The following is a 23513-nucleotide window of genomic DNA, read 5'->3' as shown; positions in this document are numbered from 1 at the left end:
CCAAGCCTCTTGTCCGAAGGAAAAGTAAAATACGAAAGATCCTTTCGATTGTGATTTCCATTACTACAACAGGCGACTGAACAATAAACCATATTATGAATAAAACATTAGATTCATTAGATTAGGGATAGAAAAACCATCATCTCTTTTAATTTTCGCGCCGCCAAGCCTGACTTCGCACGAAGCCTCGCTTTCGCGTCCAAATTCGGGACCAGTCTCCAGGAACGTGAGAACTCGGAAATGGGCTATTATTTTCCCGTCTGTCCCGCCCAAAACTCAGTCAAAAAGCATTTTATCATATGACCGCTATGTGTTTAAACTTTCAAAAGTCTTGTTTCAACCAAAATTGGACACGATAGACGGGAGCACTCAGGACAACTACAAAAGCTAAATTTAGCATTTTACCTCAGGGATTTGATGGGGGGACTCTAATACCCCAGGGATAAGCCACGAGCTTGAACTGCTCTGGATTCTCGAATGACTTAATGACCCTCCTAAACTGTGAAGGTTTGACGGAGAAATCGGCGAGATGGCATGTGTCTGATGAACGCTTTAAGACATCTTCTTGAGCTGATAAACTTTGAACGCAACCGTTGTAACAGTGCTGATGAACGTTTGTATACAACAGCTACAACACCGCTAATAAAAGCTGGAACAGATCGACTACATGTATAAGACCACTGATGAACGATTCAATACAACCGCTACAATACCGCTGAAGCTAATGGCACAATGCAAATTCTCTGACACAAACGGGCTCCCGAACTCCTCGTGTAGAGCTTTTTGCATTATTATGATCAGGCCGGTGAACTGACACGGAACATCATTCCTGAATTATAGTATGAAATACCGAATTTTTAAAAAAAATTAAGCAATCGTGCCTGTCCAAATTTTCAGCTGAGCCACTGATATCTGTTCATTTTACTTATTTATGTGTAAACTTCCAGACTGCTTTTAGTTCCTCCAGAACCCTCAACAAAAATTTCATAACACACATCGTATACTTACTAAATTTTCCTTTGAGCCACGAACACAAATTTTATTTTAACTGTCAGCTATTAAAGAATGAACCTTTGCCCAGTAACTCCCCTTCATGAGTTTTTCATCCGAGTCTGATAGGATACATGAAGATATGACAAATGACTTTTATTTTAGCCAAAAAAAAAGAAATCACAGCGTTATCCTAGCATACTCAGAAACGTTAATGCCAGCAAATACTCTTGGTGGTAGATACTGTAACTTGTTGTTGGACAGGTCCCTATAGTCAACAAGTCAACTGCAAAATAAGCGCTTTCTTAAAGATGTTGTGGAAACTGATGTTTTGTTGGAAGAATATATACTCCTATTTTTTTAAGGTTCCTGTAACCGCCTTAAGCTCAGAAAACCTGACCTTTTCACCTTCTTAAAATTCAAATCAATGAGTGATTGATTATCGGTCCTTGGGGATTATCTATAAGTGGGTTGAAATGTCCTTCCACGATTTGCTTTCGGCCCTCTTGACAATGTTGACAAAAATTAATGTTCAAATAAAAACTTCGGCCATCATGAAGATGGCTTAGAACGCGGCTTTGCTAAACAACATCTAAATTCTGTTTAAATAACCTGCCTTTTAAATTCGATTGAAAAGCAGTATAAAAAGGTGGTTCCAGACCCTTCACCTAACAGGGGAGGGGGTTCTTAAATGCCGAAATTTTGTCTTTTTAGAGAAATAAGGCAAGCTACTGGAACATAGGGAAATACTTAAAATATACAGTTTAAGGTGGCTGAACACAGTTTTTGATACCTTTCTTTCTTTCACCATTTTCTCTGAAGCCCTCGATCTCTCGGTCGCCAAAACTGGCTGCTAGCAAGTTAACAACACAAACTTTGGCTTTTTTGAAAGTTGAACTGACGTATGTACCGTTGTCATGGCGACGTGAATATATATATATAAAGAGGCAATTAAAATCGGTTTTGTTTCTTTGTGGAAAATCTAGTCATTAGATTTTTTTATAACTTGCATGCAACGAGCTTGTAACGATACTCACATGTTAACACCATTTTGATAAAAATTTAACAGAGAGATCTTTCATTGTCCTTGTTGAAGGTTCACTCGATTTTCTAGAATTTCCTTTGTTTAAAATCAATTTTTTCAATACTCCAGTTACTTATTTCCTTAAGTATTTCAGTGCCAAATTTCGTGAAATTGTAATGAGTGGTTCTCAAGAAATAGGCCTTTTTTACGAGAAAGCAACTTTTCATTCAATCGCAGTGTTTTCCTTACTACGCATGCGCTGCATTTAACTTGGTTCTTTGAGTATCGACGAAAAAGCTGAGAATTGCTGGCTTCATACCAACGTGGTCCGAAGAGGCCCTTCCCTTCGACATTAATTTGCATATAAAAAATGAACCAATTTAAAACAAAGAATTCTCAAGATTTAGGCTTAAATAGCGCTAAAAACACATATTTGAGGTTAGTTTATACACCAAGGAGGTTATCAATTGTTTCAAACCTGCGGGTAACTCTCTAGCTTTCAACCACCATCATCGTGAAAACAACGCAAATCAGTGTCTTTACTTAATCCCGCACGTGTCAAAGCTCATTTGCATAATTCTAAAAAATGACGAAGATACGTCTTTGACCGTTTAAAATTCGTTTGTTTGTCTTCCACGTTAATTATCTTAGGTTTTCATAACAATTGGATAGAAATAAATTGCGAGTCGTCCTAAAACGTTGCATAAACGTGATCAGTCGCAACGCTTGCGTGAAAAAGTAAGCAAAGGGCGATCGGAAGGCGATTCCTCGATAATTTTCCTTGAATCAGGTCAATAGCCACGTACAGAGTGGAGTAGATCAAAATTAAATAATCCAGTTTGGCATTCTGGTCATTTCAGACATAAGGTGTCGCTTAAAAGGACACACAAACAAGTCAAAACATGTATGTTATGGTGTTATCAACAAAACAACCTTCTGCAAGAATTCTCGTTTCTACCGAGGTTTAGCACACGGAATGCAATCAATTCTGAACCTTTGCTGCCATAATTAGAGATTTTACGTTGTTACACAAAGTTCTTGAGGGACAAGTTTAATCATTCCTTAGGAGGCAAACCCGGCCTGGTATGTTGCGTGACGTGATTATGCCAACCTGTCCATTTGTTCCATGACTTGTTTCGCGGGTATGTAAATTGAAACTTAAAAGTATAAGCGGAGCTTCAGTCCTGATATCTCTCCTGGAATGCCGGGACGACGTATCAAGTAATTTGAAGTACCATCTATCCAGCGAAATCCTCGAGTACGAGTCAATTTTGCTTCACTACGGTCATTTTGGCTCCGAAAAGGAAAAAATAAAACGGACGTTTCTATGTTCTAAACATCGGAACGTTTTGGGAAAACACTGGAAATGTGGTAAAAGTACTTGTCAGCATCCAGAGCACAAAGGAACATATAGGGCAGTGAAAGGTGGCCGAGTATTCCGCGCCAGACTGGCCAGAGTTGTTTTCGAAATTTTTGGAATGATAGTTCCAGTCCGATCACGTGAGTACTATATTCAGTTCCTTGAATGCGAAGGTTCTTATTTTATTAAAAGTTAATTTGTGAGGGCCTAGCTACACCAGCGGGCAGAGTCTCCACAAGATCAAAAGACAATTTTTTTCATGACAAAATTTTATATCTTTTTTTGCATCCGCTCAAGTTTAATACGGCTTTGTTTATTTAGTCAGTTTTGCCCAGTTTTCACACGGCTTTGTTTATTTACTCCATTTTGTCCAGTTTTCATCCGTGAAAAATTTGTCGGCGGCGTGGTGGGAGATTTGCCCGCCAGAGCCAAAATTCTTAAAGTCGAGACAAACCATTCACAGTTGTAAAGTGTTGGTCATGACAGAAAATATTTCGAGATAGACAAATTTTATATTGGTGCGGTAGGCTAAACAGTGTTAAAAAGTTAGGAACCGTTTTACAAGGAAAATTTAATTAAGCCTTGCTACTAACATTTGCAACAGAGTTAAAAAATGTCCAATTATTTGCTCTTGATACAAGTAATTAGAGAGGAACAGGAGTAACAACAAGAATAGGGAAAGGACGTCCAAATGAAAATTACAATGAATAAAAAGGAATAATTAAAAAAAAGAGCGTGAGAGAGAAAGAGAGAGAGAGAGGGGGGGGGAACCAATTCGTGATTTTCGTTCAGTTTAACTAGCATAACAATGCGCAACATCAAAAAAACAGGGCGGTCATTTAAAAAAAAGATGAAGCAACGATGATAACTGTATCAATTAAGATGGCAACCAGAGAATATAAACAGTTTATAATCTTAGGGATGGCAATGACCATAACGATACTTTTTGCGTGTAAGGTTGTCAAATTAGGTGGCACTTGTAAGAATAACTTTCTTGTGTACATTTCAGCCATCTGTAGCAGCTGCAGAAAGTTACATAACAGCCGGTTAAAGAATAAGTGGCTTTTCCTAAGGACATCAGAGGAAGAAAAACGAAATCTAGCTGAAGATAAGGGTTCTTGTGGCATAGCATACTTGTCGAGGTATGTATATTAATAACTTCACGCGTCCCAAATGCAAGAGATCTCTAATGCTTAGCGCAATCAGTCCGATGGTGATAAATGTTATCAATTACTGATTGCCTTTCCTGATTTTAACTTTTCAGGAAGCAAAAAGGGAGGCAAAATCGGCGATGTTTTCTATTCCAGATTTAGAAGTCGAAATATACAACCGGGATTCCACTTGGACTGCTCAGGAAGTGGCATGAAATGGCTGAGACTTTTTCAAACGGTGACTCATCAGATGAAGAAGAAACCGATGGGCACGTGTTAAAGACCTACAATGAGTTTATGACAAGGACTGTCTCACTCACAGGAAAAAAAGTAGAACCGGTTTCTTCTGGGCTTTAAAAGGAATGGGAATTGGTAAGAACAAATGAAAAAGCCCTATGTTTGGATCATGTGGAAGAGACATGTCGCGCTGTTTGCAATGTAATCGCTCTAAAAGACTAAGTAGAACTATTGCAAGCATTCAAGGCTCCAATAACAAATGAAGTTTGCTTGGTTGACTTGAAGTTGCTGATAACCGCATACAAACAGTCACCTTTGATTAACTTGAAAACACAGATCTTGAGTATCTATGCAACGAGCTATTCAGCGAAATTCTTAAAGAAAATGCACCAGCCATTTGAAAAACTGAGCGATCGACAAATTAAGAAGGCAAAAAGTGTCGAAGCTGGTTTCAACGTCAACAAACTGCCACACCACAGAGTCCGAATAGACCTAGTGAGACTTGATCATTTTCTGTGTTTTGTAGACTAATCATTTTTTAAAAAGGTATGGCCTATGGAACAAGGACTTTAAAACTTGACTCTGGAGATCGTCTTGTCTTCTCAAATGTCATCAGAATTGTTGGACGATCAACGATGATTGAACAATCTCTCAGTTAAACACTGTTGTGAGGAAGTCTTTGACCCCCTTGGAAAATCAACGCTTTACAGAATTTTGCAAGCAAGAGAGCCCTCTCAAAGGCGATCCCTTCAAGGGCTATACAACACTGCTGCAAGCGGAACGGAAGGGTTTAATTAGCTAAAGCAATGCACAAGATAGTGGAGGAATTGGAAGAGGGCGGGGCAACTGCGTAGTGGTGTGAAGACGTTGGGAAGAATCTGATGGATGCAAAGCGATACCTCAAGACAGAGTATAGGATGCACTGTCAAGAGGATGGCAGTCCTTGCCACGACCATTGTATGCGTTTTTCTCTGAGTGATTCCCAAAACGCCGAGTTTCAAGGAAGTTGTTCCCATGAGCCTCAAGCTAGCAGGGATAGTTGCGAAAGTTTGAAATCCGTTATTCAGACATTTGGAAATGAAATTGAATCTCCTCTGATAACTTTTGACAGGATAGAGAAGAAAAAACACCTGAAACACGACCATGGTGAAGCCAGAGAGGCGATTCTTCAGTAAAAGGCGCATGTAATCAGAACAAAGAATCAAGAGAGAGCAAAGCAGAATTTGCTCGCGTCCCGCCGAAAAAATGCCTCCTTCATTGTCATGGACTGTTCCATGAAATTAATCCAACTGAAATACAGGGAAAAGTAGTCTGGGTGGTTCGGAAAGAGGGGAATAAACTGGCATGTCAGTTCACTGAGTTATTACGAGGAATGCAGAGAACAACGGCCTAGAGATTATGGCACACGTTCATCTTTTTGAAAGCTGTGCCCAAGACTGGTACGCAGTTTACGCAATTCTGGAAAACCTTTACGGTAATATCAAACAGATCAAGCCTACCGTAAAGAGGGATTTTTGCGATCAGATGGCGCAGGCTGTTACCACAACAACAACCTAATTGCAGCTGCCTCTAACGTTGGTTCACGCGCTGGAATCAAGGTGATGAGGTAAGATGAGAATGCTTTTTGATTACAAAGCAAAAACATTCTTTCAAAAACATGAAAATTCATAGCTTCATCGACTTCAAAACTTTTAAGTTAAGACTTTCTTGCTGTCTCTGTTCATTATAGTAACTTATATTTCAGAGCCGATTCAAACAATGTTGATCAAAATCTTTTGATAATACATCGCAGGAACGTAATTATCCTCTCTACCCTGAAAACGTCGCATATCGCCGACCCCCTTGTTTAAAGGCAAATTAAAGCGTATCTTTAATAAACTTCTCTAGTTCACATGCTATTGCTATACGCACAAATACGTGTAGCGAATGAATGCTTACTTTCTCAAAGGACATCCTGAGAGAATTCAACTGCGTAGGTATTTATTTATTGCGGAGTTGCCCTCTTATTGCTTCCTCTTTAGAATCGTTAAAAAGTATAATTTTCATATTAGCATTTTCATGATGAGTGGAATGTGGTAGTAGACGCAAGAGCATACACTAGGCCTACCTAGTAACATCTGTATTAGTATGGCAGGTATCGCTAGATCAGTTATTCTAACCGAGATACTTCCTTTCCCTATTCTCAAGGTATGATTTTTCTGAACCACAATCTGCCCAGGATGTTTGCCATTGCATCATTAGTCCAATGAAAGAGGCAATTTGTAGATATTGCAATGAAGGCCATAACATTTTGACGGCAGCTGACATGCACGAGACATTAAAAGTGAGACAAGTGAATAGATCGTCAGCTGCTGTTTCCGAAATTGTTAGTGATAGAAAGGAACTTAGAACTAAGGGCATCAATAATTTCAGCTTTTTTCACAATTTTGCGTATGCAAAGGCTGGTCTTCGGCTCTCAAAAGCCAATGAGGTCAATAAGGAAAAAGTAATACCATGGTCAGAGTTCATCCTTGAGAAGCAAGACCCCATTGTGTCAAGGGAAGTAGACAATCATGGTTTCCTCGCCACAGCTCCACGGGCCATAAAACAGAATTGCAATCATAGCCAAAGTTCCAGCGATGATAAAGAGGACATGCTATTTCACTGTCCAGAACAAGATTGCTGCTCTTAGTTCACTTCTTCAAAAGAACTCCAAGATCATGTGCACCTCGGGGAGCACACCAAGAAAGAAGCATCAGCGAGCCTTTACGACGGCCTTAGACGTGACTGGGCAATGAAATTTTCCTCTCTAACTCTTGAATCAAAGATAGCAACACCCGAAGTGACGGGCGAAGTGGAACTGACTAAAGTGTGCAAGATGGGCTGGGCCCTTCAGAGACCGGAGGGTAGTGGAACAAAATTCACCGAGAAAGTGAAAGGGTATCTCTCAAGTAGGTTTCAAACTGGTGAAAGAATGGGCAGCAAAGCCGATCCCGCGCAAGTTGCGGCAGAAATGGGAAAGGCGAGAGAGGCAGATGGTACAAGAAAATTCACCAGAAATGAATGGGTAACGAAGAGCCAGGTTCAAATCTTCTTTTCGGGGCTTTCTGCTTTGTAACGAAGAAAAACCACAGTCCTAAAAGATTCAGAATAGGATGCAAACGACGACTATGACCACGATGATGACGACGAAAGTCTTATCGAAGAAGAAAGTGGTTACCTTGAACACGAAGCAAGGAAAAAGGTTGTAGCGGATGTTATTTCCGAAGTCGGACTTGCTCATCCAATATTATCTGATGGGCATAATGTTTGCAAACATGTTACAAATGAAACGTTAGAGAAGTTTAAAGTCACCACTTTGAGGGGAATCTGTGCATTTTTTGAAATTTCTTTCAAAGGCCACGTTACTCAAGAAACTAAGTGACATGGAAACCGAATGCACATGTTTCCAAGAGATTTAGGAAGGCTACTTCTAACTCTGTGCCTCATTCCATTTCATGACTTTCAATCCCTACATGAACTATTTTTCAGGTATTTTATATGCGGAGATAAGTTACATTCGCTGTGGGGATAGTAAGTGGAAACAGGAGCTAAAGGACCTGTCACTATTTATCGCCAGGGGTGGAGGATTTTGTGGGGATCACGTGGTTGTTAAGGGAAACGATAAGTTGTTTCCAACAGAATGTAAAGGAGGACTGATGAAAATAGACTGCCTATATACTGCCATTGTGAGGTGGGGGTTATACGAATATCACAGAGCCTTAAGGCGGGTTTAGGTGGAATTTATTGTAATACTACCAAAATCCTCCGATTCCCTCCCGTACCCCTCCCGGTTTATAAACAATGACCGGTCTCTAACTTCGACTGATTGCATCGCGAAATGCATCATACATTTCAAGACAAAAGTATTGAGACAAAAACATTTAGCCTAGTAATAATGGGAAATGTGGCGGGTGGATTACTAACGTTTCGCTATTATTAACTACTTGGATATCCTTATTATCAACAAATTACCTCAAAGCTGAGAAGTATGTGACGGAAAGTCTTAACTACCATTTACGAAATTATCTTTATGCAGAAGGTTGTTTAGTAAATAACACCGTAACATACATGTATTTGAACTTGTTTTTGTGTCCTTTTAAGCAACACAGTGTGTCTGCAATGACCAGAATGCCAAATTGTATTCTTTAATTTTGATCCTCTCCACTCTGTACGTGGGTATTGACCTGATTCAAGGAAAATTACCGAGGAACTTCCTATCGCCTTTGGTTACTTTGTCGTGCAAGCGTTACGACTGATCATGTTTATGCAACGTTTTAGGACGACTTGCTTTTTTTTCATGCAGTTGTTATGAAAACCTAAAATACTTTACGTAGAAGATAAACAAATAAAGTTTGAACGGTGAAAGACATATCATAGATCATTTTTCAGAATTATGCAAATGAGCTTTGACACGTGCGCGATTAAGTAAAGACATTGATTTGCGCTGTTTTCAAGAGGATGGTGGATGAAAGCTAGAGAGATACCCGCAGGTTTGAAACAATTGATGACCTCCTTGGTGTATAAACTATCCTCCAACATGACTGTTTAGCCCGATCTACACCTGCATTTTGAGAATTCTTTGTTTTAAATTGGTTAATTTTTGATATGCAAATTAAGGTCGAATGGAAGGGTCTCTTTTCATCAAGCTGGTATGAATAGGATTTCAAGTGAAATTTCCATAGTTTGTCTGTCAACTGAGTGAACATAGCACTTGCAGCAAGAGAGAATTTCGTGAGCTATACCATTGCAGTCGCAGCGCGCTCGACAAAAGCCGTGAAATTTACCCTTTCGATCGTTCTCTACACGGGTGGTCAAGCCAAAAGTCAATTTTCGCTTATGGTGAGGCAAAAAAAGAGAATTGGATAACAACGAAACTATTTTTGAAGTGTATGTCCTAAACCCTTTTCATAGGAAAAAAATGAAGGAAAATTGTTTTGGACGGGAAGTCGAGAGGACCGCTCTTAGCGGGAGTGGCACTTAATTATGCTGATAAAGGAACTAGAGTTGGGTGGTCAATGGAACAGCGACTGACACTGTGAAAAAAATGGTTTCTTGCTCTGTATTAAAACAGATGATTCAGTCAGGTTTTTTTATTGTAAAACTTCGACAGAAAGCTTTAGTACAAACATGCTCTGTCGATTTAAATCGTTCGCTCGCGGCAATCAAGAAAAACGTCCACTAAGGGTTTGAAAGAGACTTTGTTACAGCGTGCTGAATTGTTCATGCACGTATTTTTGTGAAAATTCGGGTGTTCGAAGCGACAGCAAATAAGTCACAAAGGTTCCTTTTAAAAAAACATCATGTTAAAAAATAATGTTGATCCGTTGTGATTAATATAAATTGTAATTCGGATAAAGAGAAATTCCAGGACTATAACATTCGCATAATGCATGACAAAGTAATTGTTTGTAAACTGCTGATGCAGTCCGGCCAAAGTCCCCGAAAAGTGTTGTGATGCGCATTTGATCATATCCACGTGTTAATTTGCGCAATATAAATATACAATTATTGTTATTATTATTATTATTATTATTATTAAACAATTCACAAGCTCCTGATAGATATAGATTATGGGATGCTATTTTTAACATTATCGAATGTCTTCATTTCCACTTCTGAAATTTAAACCAGTTTTACTAAATTCCAATGATCCTAAGGCGCAATAGTATCGTTTATTTAGTCTTTTCTGAGACTGAAAACATCTGCACATCTAAGTAAATTTTCTAGAAGTAATAATTTCAAAACCATGGGGCACGGATTTCGTTTAATAAGCTGGAATTATCAAATTTCAAAAAGTGTTTATTGATATATTAACATAAACTTTAGGCGCTATCCTTTGACCCCCGAATGGTCCATTATTTAACATCTGAAGCTGTTTACCGATTGAAATGTCTCATAACGATTAATCGGCGCTTGCGAACACAATAAGTTTATATGTTATCCTCGTTTTCCATTTACCTCATAAATAGTTTTTAACCATCTTGTTATCAGTTCTTATGAAATGGACGGATTTTAATTGTTCAGATTTATGGAACGAATTAAATTGAACTCGCGTATTGAGAACTTCAAGAAATATCTGAAGTCATCTTTATAGCGGGTATTCTGCTACCTTTCTGTTCACATATTTCAACAGTTACCTTGTGAAACAAGAGGCTTTATGTGATCTTATATGAAGGAGCTTGAGACAGTTAGAAAGCAGCGGCACCTCGGTGATGTTTGGCTCTTTAGTTAGCCTCTGGTCAATTGATTGTTTTCCCTTCTTTTCTTTTATTCTTAATCAACCTTGGTTTACAGTAAAAGAGGCTTACTTACAGCTTTAAGCGCCCGTCTTGAGAAATCCTGATGCCGGGAAACACTCCTGGTGGTAAATCCTGTAACTGGTTGTTGGACAGGTCCCTGAAATCAATACGGCACCTCAGCGAAGCGTGACTCTGCTGTCTAAAATAATGTTTTCCATGGCCAATATCTTGAAAGCATACGATACTTTTTCAAGATACTATGAACGTTTCCTTTTTCCCCAAATACATGTTAATGAATAGTTATTAACTTAGTTTGTCTTTTCTCTACCCTAGAGATCCTAATGCAAAATAAAATACCTCTATCAATTGGCAAAAATTTCACATTTCACATTGGTTTTCTGAGCAGTGGTACAATTTTTATAGAGGGCGAATACATGCAGTGCTTGACGAAAAGTCAACGGAATCACAACTTAAAAGAAATGGAAAACATTGAACTTTTTAGATCATCTTTTGTTAAAATCTTTCAGTAGCTTAGCTGGTCCTATATTCCAACCGTTTAATGAAACGCGAAGTGACCTGGAGTAAGTGGAAAGGGTAAGCAATTAAGGACTTAAGGGAGTCTTTCGGAGTTGATAAAGGTGGAGCAGATCAACAGGAACGTAAATATTAGCATATGCAGCAGGAATATCAGCTACATTGTGGGTATTTTAGTGGCGGCTGTCTTCATGCAGTCCAGAGCAGTGTTTTAGTGGTTGCTTTCAAGCGATTTTGAGCGTTTTTGTGGCAACTGACGTTTAGCTTTCATCAGCGGTGTTATAGCTGTTGTCTTCCTCCTTCGACTATTTATCAACGGTTTTCCACCGGTTGTCCTCAAGCGTTCATCAGCACTTCTAAAGCGTTTGTCACCAGGCCTCTATCATCGCTATTGAAGCGTTTACATTCAACCGTACCTAAACGGTTTATTAGCTGTTGTCTTCTAGCGGTCTGACAGCGGATGCACTTCTGAAGGTTTTTTTTAAGAGGATTTTTCAAAACGTTAATCAGCAATGTTGTAAAATTGTATTCAAGCACAAATCTTCGGACAGTGTTGAAGCGGAGGTACCCAACCGTTCTTCAGTATCGTTTTTATGATTGTAATTCAAGCGTTCATCAGCGCTGTGGTTTTCATACAAGATTCACCAGGCGTACAGTAATGCAAGTCTTCAAGCGTTCAGTAGCGATGATGTGGCGCGTTTTAGTTGTCGCCTTCTAAGGGTGTTACAGGAGTGCACCTGTGAGCTGTTTTGTAGGGGATGTCTTTAAATGCTAATCCCTGGAAGTTCTTTTTACTCATTATTAGGGTAGTTTTGGATGGTTGTATTGCAGTTGCTACGATACCACTGATGAACGGTTTAAGAGTCTGTCCACGAGAGTGCCGGGCAGGCGTGACACATGCCATGTCACAGATTTCTTTCAATTTTTCACAGATTTAGTTCGAACTCTCGGCTTATCCTGAATTATTAGAGTTCCCACATCAAATCCCTAAGTTTAGCTCGAAAAATGCACTTTCAACGAATCTATCTCACACTAACAAAATGCGATGGATTTTAATCGCATTTTGTCTAATGGTTTTTTTAACCTTTAGAAAACGATCTCTTAAAGTTGGAATAATTTGATATATCAGGATATCATTTCTACCAATTTGGAGCACTTAAATGTACTGGGTAACCAACTATTCGAAAAAAAATCAGAAAATAGGGTATTTGCAATTTTAAATATCTCCAATTGGCAACATTGTATGTTGTGCAGAACCATATTTCTAAAGTTGTCCTAGTAAAAGAAACTTGCCCTTGCCCATATTGTACGCTTTTTTTAAGCTCTCAGGCTCAGTGGAAAGGTTTTCAAGGCCTGGATGCCAGCTATACAGTGTTTCTTCATATTTTAGAAAGAGTCTTGAGTTTGTAGCATCCTTTCGCCAGCCCCCACCCACCCCTCCCTCCGTACTTTTCAGTTGAAGTCTCTGTGGCATTGTTTAAGTCGTTTCCACCTTTTATGAATCGCTTCATGTGACTTATAAGTGTGGCAAGAATCCTTGCTGGTTTGGAAATCGCTGAGGTCGCACATGTCTATCTTTTCCTAGACGAGAAGCTGCGATCACCTCTGATAAATGTACGCAGACTTGGCATGCCGTAACATCCATCCTGTACGCTTGTTGCTTTAAAATCCAGTTATCCTATTTACCCCCCGAAGCTTTCTTAAGATCTGATTTTTGTCATAATAGCGCGAACTCTTTTCATCCTGGACGCTTTGGGGCCAAGATAGAGAATCAGAGGAATTCGACTACAAGGATAAAGCCTTAAGATGATGTATAATTTGATCTGTAAATATATATGGCAAACCCCTTTATAGGCCATCGAAGTTGATCTTTATATTACCTCTGCGAAAAAAAGGACCATCTGCTGTCACTCAAAATTTGAAAGCGGTATTTCATCGCGTTGGGGTGTACGAGGTTACTGAAGCTGGATAATTTTTTCATTATATAACGGGGGGGGGGGGGCAGCAACCATGTAGGCGTATTTTGAACTTGTCGATTCATCGAAGAAAACAAAGCGCGATAGAGCCTTTTGATGATTTTTGAAAAAGGTTCTACGAAATTTTGTACCTGTCGACGGTTTCTCGATATTTATGGTCAGTTGCTTTTAAGTCTGGTGGACTGAGAGCTTGGAAAGCGTACAATGTGGTGCACATTATCTCACAGTGTACGCTTGCCGGGCAAGGGGGAAGTGTTTCTTTTAACTGGGATAGCTTCCAAAATACGGTTCTCAATGAGTTCCAACAGAAAAAAATTTGTACTTATTAACTGAGTGGTAAGGCCGGACGTGAAAATTTTGGCTTGAGGTCACGTGTGACATCCTCGCGCCATGACCGAGTGCCAAATATATTCCCGTCTGTTCCGCCCAAACTCAGTCAAAAAACATTTTATCATATGACCTTTATGTGTCAAAATTCCGAAAATTTTGTTTCGACCAGAATTGGACGCGATAGACGGTGCACTCAGGACGACTACAAAAGCTCAATTTAGCATTTTACCTCAGGGATTTGGTTGAGGGGAGGGGGGGGGACTCTAATGCGCCAGGGATAAGCGAGGAGCCTGGACTACTCGGGATTCTGCAATAACTTAGTGACCCTCCTAAACTGCGAAAGTTTGAGAGAAATCGGTGAGCTGGCATGTGTCTGATGAACGCTTTAAGACATCTTCTTGATACGTATGATGCACGATCCTCGCAGTAGATAGCGCTATTTATGCAATAGCGAAAATCAGACCTGAAAAAAAAAAAAAAAAAACAGGCCTGTACGGTGCATCATACGTATCTAATACCACAGTTCAAAATATATGAACTTCCATCATATATTTATTCTATCTCATTTATCACTTTTCGGGGTCATCGTGACTCCATTATCAAGAGACTAGTTTAAAAACATGCAAATAAGGAAAGGTACAAGAATAGCATAAATTAGACTGAACGGCTTAAATAAACACCTTGGCGCGGATGGAATCCGTTTGCACGTTCAGTGTTGGCTTACGCATGCGAATATGCAACATTTCATTAACAAGGCAATCAAATTTGCCGTTACATTTCGTGATGACGTTGAATTGCTCGATCAAGCGTTCAGGCATTTCACTATTGTGCTGGAGGTGGTAGTGTTTGTAGATAGAAGATGATTTCCTTGTGTGCCCTTCTACGCGCTCGTGTAAGTGACCACGAGTATAGCCCACATACCCTGCATCACACAGGTTACATTTAAATTCATAAACGACACATTGTTGGTTAACAATAGGGGGCTTAATTTCGTGTTGCTTAAGTTGTTGATCGAGCTTAGGGCTAACGAACACTGGTTGGACAGTCACGCTTAACTTCGAGCTTAGACTGTTCAGTTGTTGTTTAACATGATTAGCTGACGACTGGTCCTTGAAGGGTAACACTAATCTCACAGTCTCCGATGGTACGTCTGGTGATGGACAGGGTTCTGCAGATGAAATCCTTCTCTCAACGAACCGCTTGATTGTAGTTTCAACCAGTGGCTTTGGGTATTTCAAGTTATGAAAAACCCCTCTAAGGCGGTCACATTCCTCGGAGAAGAAAGACCAGTTAGAAGATAATCGATAAGCGCGATCCACCATGGTGTTAACTAGGCTGCGCTTGTACTTAATGTCAACATGACTCTGGAAATGCAGAAGGAGACCCGTGTTGGTTCTTTTGATGTAGACCTTACTCTCAATCTTTGGTGCACGGTTAAGCAGTTCAGTTCCTAGAAAGGGAAGGGATCCTTTCCGTTCGACTTCCATGGTAAACTGGAGGGAGGGATGGGTAGAGTTAAGGGTGTCTAGAAACTGGCCAGCGGTCACCCTATCAGGCAACACGGGTCTCCTTCTGCATTTCCAGAGTCATGTTGACATTAAGTACAAGCGCAGCCTAGTTAACACCATGGTGGATCGCGCTTATCGATTATCTTCTAACTGGTCTTTCTTCTCCGAGGAATGTGACCGCCTTAGAGGGGTTTTTCATAACTTGAAATACCCAAAGCCACTGGTTGAAACTACAATCAAGCGGTTCGTTGAGAGAAGGATTTCATCTGCAGAACCCTGTCCATCACCAGACGTACCATCGGAGACTGTGAGATTAGTGTTACCCTTCAAGGACCAGTCGTCAGCTAATCATGTTAAACAACAACTGAACAGTCTAAGCTCGAAGTTAAGCGTGACTGTCCAACCAGTGTTCGTTAGCCCTAAGCTCGATCAACAACTTAAGCAACACGAAATTAAGCCCCCTATTGTTAACCAACAATGTGTCGTTTATGAATTTAAATGTAACCTGTGTGATGCAGGGTATGTGGGCTATACTCGTGGTCACTTACACGAGCGCGTAGAAGGGCACACAAGGAAATCATCTTCTATCTACAAACACTACCACCTCCAGCACAATAGTGAAATGCCTGAACGCTTGATCGAGCAATTCAACGTCATCACGAAATGTAACGGCAAATTTGATTGCCTTGTTAATGAAATGTTGCATATTCGCATGCGTAAGCCAACACTGAACGTGCAAACGGATTCCATCCGCGCCAAGGTGTTTATTTAAGCCGTTCAGTCTAATTTATGCTATTCTTGTACCTTTCCTTATTTGCATGTTTTTAAACTAGTCTCTTGATAATGGAGTCACGATGACCCCGAAACGTCGAGTAATAAATCTTTCCTGGTTTTTTCTATGCCTTTGCTTTAGCAAATCCCTGCTTATCAAGTATTTATCACTTTCACGGGTTTATTACGAACCAACTTAACGGCCTGCTCCCAGTTGGCTTGTTAGCTCAATTGGTAGAGCGCTGCACTAGTATCGCAGAGGTCAGTGGTTCGAGTCCCGTACAGGCCTGATTTTTTTCAGGTCTGATTTTCGCTATTGCATAAATAGCGCTATCTACTACGAGGATCATGCATCATACGTATCTAATACCGCAGTTCAAAATATATGAACCTCGATCATATATTTATTCTATCTCACATCTTCTTGAGCTGATAAACCTTGAACGCAACCGTTGTAACAGCGCTGCGGAACGTTTGTCAACAGCAGCAACAACACCGCTAATAAAAGCTGGAACACATCCACTACAAGACCACTGATGAACAATTGGAAAGAATCGCTAAAGTACCGCTGAAACTAAGGCACAATGCGAAGTCTCTGACACTAGCGGGCCGAGCTCCTCGTGTAGAGCTTTTGTCTTATTCTGATCAGGACAGGGAACCGACACGGAAGATCATTCCTGAATTACAATATGAAATACTGAGTTGTAAAAGAAACAAAGCAATTGCACGTGTCCAAATTTCCAGTTTAGCCAAATAACTGTTCATTCTACTTATTTAGATGTGTTAAGAGCGAATGTTACCAAAGGTCAAACATTTGGTGGCAGCAGCCAAGAAATCGATTCGGCTCATATTCTCAAGTTAGGTAGGCCTCGTGGTGAAACAAAGCACTGCATACTTCGTTTGGCTGAATATCGATTTATTTTCGAGAAAATCGATAATAACTGAAGTTCGACCAAATGCCGCTTTTGAAGCTCTAAATTTCAGACGAATCTCGGAGCGTCGCGCCACGAATTGAAAACACTCAAACCGATAAAAACTACCAAATCTTGAAAAACAACATGAATACATATGCTGACAGCAATTTGAGCAATTCTTGATTGTTTATTTACACAATCTAACTTAATTTAATCGACGTTCTTCTAACAAGATTAAAAATAGGTCAAAAGTAACCCGTTATTTAACTATGTGCTATACAAAATAATCGACTGAAAATCTGGCTTTTGGAAGGTGAAGTGTGGTTCTTTTCGATCTCCAAAGGAGTTTTTGGGGAAATGATTCAGTGCGATTTAATCAAATTTTAAAGTTGGATAAAATGAGCTGATTTGTCGTTGCCGTCAGTTGTTCGAAAATGTTCACATTCACACACAAACTCAATTGTTTCGCATTTTACATCCAATCTACAGCTTATTTAACATAACATCATCTAACCATCCATATCTCTGTATCACAAAAGGGGATTGCAGTCCTAAAATTGTTGCATTGCTCCCTCAATAGCAATAGAACTTGGCAGATAGTGAACACATCCTGATAATGACTTTTTACAGAGCGCATCTCGGGGTTTTTCTATTCCCATTTCGTTGAAATACTTCACGTAAGAGATCCTTGTTTAATTATAAGTCTACAACCGAACCGTAAACCAAACGTAAGCGGAATGTTGCTAGTTCAGAAACATCTTTCTCTCGTGCAGAATAACGCTAATTAATTCAAAATGAGGTCTGAAATAAAACGCACAAATAAAACATTGGACTATGAAGCACGTGGCTACAGGAAAAAAGGTCGTGTGTTACATATACGAAACAGAAGCAAACAATTATCGAACTCCGATCATAATTTAATGTATCATAATTGAATGTTTCATGGTACTTCAGGGGATAAAGCTCATTTTAGGACAAAAAAAAGATCTGCAAAGGGCAGAGCCCATCATACATCACTGCAGATGTTTGACACAGAAAAGTGTAGTGTTTGAATATTTGTTATTTAAAGGAAGTTTTATAAGGGTCAAACCTAGAAAGCCACAATTTTCGCTGAAATGTTTGTAAAAGCCAACGTTCAACAGTTTATATTTATACTACTTCTTCTCCAGAGGCTACTGTGCCTTGTTAAGTTACTCGTGCCGGTAGTAAGACTACGACCCAGGTAGCACGTTCAACTTTTTTACACCCACCTTTTCCCGGCAGCGGTCCAAAAAAAGCTCACATCTAGAAATAAAACCATTTCTGTGTATCTCGGAACTCAAGAAACGCCTCGAGTTATCATTGCACCAGCTGGCACAGCAGACTCGAGTGCGAGTCGGTATACCTACATCAAATACTTGCATTTTGGAAACAGCGGCCGGCTTTGAAAAATCAACTCAACTAGTTAGTTATTTAGTATTCTTGTCCAAGAAGGTAGCCAAGTAGTGATCTATCCCCCTCAAATATGGTCGGGTCCAAAGCCATCAATGCAATATATGGCGAAATATGATAGAGCCGGTGGCTGATGCGGGATGAAAAATTTAACATAAGTCTGTTGTCTGGTCAGACCAGAATGTTCACGCCCATCGGGAAAAGATTGACATCTAGATTTAACCAGAAAAAGGAAAGTAAACGAGCCGACGTTTTGCCTATCTCCTTAAATCCTTCCTTCTAAGATAATAAATTTAAGAAGTGACTGACTACTTCTTATAGAAGTCCAAAGTCATCCAAAGCCAATCAATGCATCATATGGCGATATATTATTGAGCGTGGTTTGATATATCAGAAGGAACTCTGCACCTCTTTGTATTTTTGCGGAGTTGTCGATTTCTGTGGACCCTAATTTTGAATTAATTAGCGTTATTCCGCACACGAGAAACATGTTTCTGAACTAGCAACATTTCGCCAGCATTTGGTTCGCGGTTTAGTTAAAGACATATTTAAACAAAGACTTCTTACGTGAAGTAATTACAGCCTCCTTTCAACGAAATGGAAAGAGAGAAACCTTGAGATCCGCTTTGTAAACAATCATTATCAGGAGGTGTTGACTATCCTGCCAAGTTATAACGCTATTATGGGAGCAATGCAACAATTTCAGGACTGTAATCCCCTTTTGTGGTACTGCAATATGGACGGTAAGATGATATTATATTAAATAAGCTGTAGATTGGATGTAAAATGCAAAACAATCGAGTTTGCATGTGAATGTGTACATTTTCGAATAACTGACGGCATCGTCAAATCAGTTCATTTTATCCAACTTTAAAATTTGATTAAATCGCACTGAGTCATTTCCCCAAAAACTCCTTTGGAGATCGAAAAGAACCAAACTTCGCCTTCCAAAAGCCAGATTTTCAGTCGATTGTTTTGTATAGCACATAAATAAATAATAGGTTACTTTTGACCTATTTTTAATCTTGTTAGAAGAAGGTCGGATAAATCCAGTTACGTTGTGTAAGTAAATGATCAAGAATTGCTCAAATTGCTGTCAAATTATGTTTTGATGTTGTTTTTCAAGATTTGGTAGTTTTTATCGGTCCGAGTGTTTTCAATTCGTGGCGCGACGCTCCGAGATTCGTCTGAAATTTAGCTTCAAACTTTTGACGATTTTCTCGAAAATAAATCGATATTCAGCCAAACGAAGTATGCATTGCTTTGTTTCACCATGAGGCCTACCTAACTTGAGAATATGAGCTGAATCGATTTTTCGGCTGTTGCCACCATATTTTGAAAATGTTCCATTTTTGGCCACATTTCCCCTTAACTTCCAAGCTGCTTTAATTTCCTTCAGAACTCTCAATAAAAACACACATCATATATTCACTAAATTATCATTTGAACCACCAGCACAAGTTTTATCTTAACTGTCAACTATTCAAGAGTGAACCTTTGTTAACTCTCGTTCATGTGTTTTTCTTCTGATAGGATCACATCAAGATGTGATAAATAACTTCGAGTCTAGACAAATGATAAAAGAACTCACAGTGTTATCCTTGCATAGGGGGAAACGTGAATGCCCGCAAATACACTTGGTGGTAGACCCTGTAACTTGTTGTTGGACAGGTCCCTATAGTCAACAAGTCAACAAAAAAGCGCATTCTTAGAGATGTTGAGGAAACGGATGCTTTGTAGGAAGAGTACATATTCCTATATCTTGAAAGTCCCTGTAACCGCCTTAAGCTCAGAGAACCCGGCTTTTTCATGTCCCTAAAATTCAAATCAGTGAGTGATTGATTATCGAGCCTCGGAGAATATCTATAAGACGCTTAATATCCTTTCACGATTTGCTTTCGACCCTCTTGACATTGTTTACAAATATTAATGTTCAAATAAAAACTTCGGCAAACATAAAGATGGCTTAGAACGCATCTTTGCTGAACGACGGCTAAACTCTGTTTAAATAACCTGTCTTTGAAATTCGATTGAAAAGCAGTATAAAAAGACGATTCCAGACCCTTCGCCGAACAGGGGAGGGGGGTTCTTAAATGCCGATAGTTTGTCTGTTAAAATAAATAAGACAAGCTACTAAAACTCAGGGAAATCCTTAAAATATACAGTTTAATTGTGCTGATAAAGGAACTAGAGTTGGGTGACCGATGGAACAGTAGCTGACATTGTGGAAAAGATGGTTTCTTGCTTTGTATCAAAACAGATGATTCACTATTTTTTTTTTTTTTTGTAAAACCTCGACAGAAAGGTTTAGTACAAACATACTCTGTCGATTTAAATCATTCGCTCGCGGCAATCAACAAAAACGTTCACCAAGAGTTTGAAAGAAACGTTGTTACACCGTGTTGATCGGTTCACGTATTTTAGAGAAAATTCAGGTGTTTCAAGCGACGGCAAATACTCCGCACAACGGCTCCTTTCAAAAAAATATCATGTTAAAGAATAATGTTAATCCGTAGTGATTACTATAAATTGTAATTCAGATAAAGCAAAACTCCACGACTATAACATCCGCATAATGATGACAAAGTAAACTATTCACAAACTCCTGATATATATTGTTTATTAATTTCCAATGATCCTGAGTCCCAACAGCATCGCGGTTTATTTAGTCTTTTCTGAGATTGATAACATCTGCACATCTGAGTAGAAGTAATAATTTTAAAACCATGGGGCACGGATTTCGTTTAATAAGCTGGAATTATCAAATTTAAAGAACTAACTTATTGATATAGTAACATAAACTCTAAGCGCTATCTTTTGACCCCTGTACGGTCCATTATTTAAACGTCTAAAGTACTGGTTTTTTGTTGTTGTTGTTATTGGTTGTTGTTGTTTTTTTTTATTATTTCTTAAGTAGTGGTTGCCTTCATGCGGTCCTGGGCAGTGTTTTCAGTAGTGGTTGCTTTCAAGCGATTTTAAGCGTTTTGTGGCAAATGACGTTAAGCTTTCATCGTCGGCGTTATAGGCCGGTTGTCTTCTTAGACTATTTATCAACTGTTTGCCAGTGATTGTCTTCGAGCGTTCATCAGCGCTTTTATAGCGCTTATCTTTAGGCCCTCATCATCACTGTTGAAGCCCTTGCATTCAACCGTAGCTGAGCGGTTTATAAGCTGTTGTCTTCGAGCGGTCTTACAGGGGATGCACTTCTGAAGGTTTTTCTTTTTCTTTTAAAGGATTTCCTAAAACGGTGTTGTAACATTGTTTTGAAACATAACCCGTTCTTCAGTATCGTTTTTATGGTTAAAACTCAAGCGTTCATCAGCACTGTGGTTGTCTTACAGGATTCACCAGGCACGTTGTAGTGGAGGTCTTTAAAGTTGTGTCGATAACGAGTGCAGTTGCACACCACTGTTTGGGAGCATTATCATCAAAACCCAACTTTTTTAGTAATGCAAATTACCAAGCACTAGTTGAGTTCATCGTGAAGAAAAGTAGTTTTGTTAAGACTGTTTATGATTAATAGTAATAGACTTGATCTGTGTATTTCAGTTGGCATACTCTACTTGAGATAGGGAGATTAAAGTTGCGTCGATATTGAATGCATTTACACACTGTTTCCTAGCTTACTCGGAACTGGTCAGCTCATACGACCACCACAAACCGTATAATATCTATCCAAGCTTCAATAATTTTTCGATCTAAAGAAATACATTTTATAATTCGAAGTCAGACTAATGTAAATCAAGTCTTAATCTCGTAGCAAAATTCAGAAAAGGCGATGGGAAACTTACTTCTGTGGTGGGTCATTAAAACGGGACTGTCTTTACAGGTTAGCCGATTCAGGTAAGCGGAGTTTTGAACAGACTGTAAAAACGACCTCTCTCTCTTTTCAATTCTTCTGAAAAACTGGTTTAAAATATAATAAGCTAACACTTAAAACAATGAGCGGAATTATTGTTTTGTAATCAAATAAATCTGTCATCAAAAGGCAACGCCAGTTTGCTAAACGAAGCATGTACCACCGTCTGGGGACACCATCATATAAAGTCAACTTTTTTAGTATAATTATGTAAGTTACGATCCACTAGTTCATCATGAAGAAAAGAAGTTTAATTACTGTTTATGAGTAATACTAGACTTGATCTATGTATTTCAGTTGGCATATTGTACTTTATACAGTGAGATTAATAAGATACTGTTCCCTCACGGGTAACGATAAACTTTGCTTCCCAAACGCCTTCCTTTACCTATGTTTCCTCTGCGGTTGCATTGAGCCAGGTTTCAGGCAATATTCTGCTTCTAAACTATGTTGATTTTCTGAAATGCTCCAAAAATAGCTTAGAAGGCTATCTTCGATTCGACTTCTTGTGCGCTGTCGAAAAATTTACGAAGCATGTTCGTTGTATTTAAAAAACTCTGTTATTTCGTGATAGCCCCCGAAATACTTCTGTGCGCTCCAAAGTGTTCTAGAACTTTTCGGCCTGTAGTTTAGTGTAGCGACAAAATCTCAGGCGGTTAAGGATTAGTTGCTGCCTCCCAAGCGACGTCCGAAATGTTGACAACAAGGAAAACGCAAATAGCTATCTGCCTGAAATAACTTGAACATTTTGCTAGTTTGAAGGCTTTGAGACATTCTGCACGTGCATCAAACTAAGTAAAGTGCAGGAAAGTGGTCATGGTTTATTCACGGCCACATTGCAAATTCGCCCTCTACCACCTTTGCGAGCTCTCCCCCTAACGTAAAACGATTACACCCCTAACGAAAAACAAGTTTTACCCCAAATATTTTGAATCATTTCCCTACACAGAATGAATTTTTTTCATGTCGAATCTATTGATATTTTTGCGACGAACATGAAATTTTCACATGCAAATTAATAGTCGTGTTAATTGTGCACGACTAATGCATGAGTGATGCAAAGCCGCTACTTTACCGAACTCTTAATCTAGAGAGTTTTACGCAATTTAGTGCTTTCTTGAGCAGCAATTTTTAGTTAAGAAGCAGTTATCTCGCCCCACTTTCAAAC

General features: G+C 39.2%; 2 protein-coding genes, 1 long non-coding RNA gene and 1 pseudogene across 4 annotated transcripts in view; 1 reads left to right on the top strand and 3 right to left on the bottom strand.

Moving 5' to 3' along the window:
- Positions 1–245, bottom strand: part of LOC148742496 (uncharacterized) — a 2731-nt gene extending 2486 nt beyond the window's left edge. Inside the window, exon 1 of one of the 2 annotated variants that reach the window (XM_088756360.1) lies at positions 1–245. This exon is cut by the window's left edge and continues 1286 nt beyond it. In XM_088756360.1, coding sequence (XP_088612486.1) covers positions 1–92 — 92 coding nt within the window. In that variant the 5' untranslated portion in view covers positions 93–245. The other variant, XM_088756365.1, reaches the window with a different exon arrangement.
- The window catches only part of LOC148742493 (uncharacterized), a 307714-nt gene that overhangs the window by 239842 nt on the left and 44359 nt on the right, over positions 1–23513 (bottom strand). The window lies entirely within an intron of this gene.
- The window catches only part of LOC111334734 (uncharacterized), a 178721-nt gene that overhangs the window by 135120 nt on the left and 20088 nt on the right, over positions 1–23513 (bottom strand). The window contains exons 7-8 of the mRNA XM_088747592.1: positions 20078–20161; positions 11096–11179 (exon numbers count right to left, since the gene is read on the bottom strand). Of these exons, the coding sequence (XP_088603718.1) occupies positions 11096–11179; positions 20078–20161 (168 nt within the window). The remainder of the gene's footprint in view (positions 1–11095; positions 11180–20077; positions 20162–23513) is intronic.
- LOC148742495 (uncharacterized) lies at positions 4742–5421 on the top strand (annotated as a pseudogene).

Source organism: Stylophora pistillata, chromosome 1 (genome assembly GCF_964205215.1).
Source record: "Stylophora pistillata chromosome 1, jaStyPist1.2, whole genome shotgun sequence".
Taxonomy (NCBI): Eukaryota; Metazoa; Cnidaria; class Anthozoa; order Scleractinia; family Pocilloporidae; genus Stylophora; species Stylophora pistillata.
This window is presented reverse-complemented; position numbering and strand designations above follow the sequence as displayed.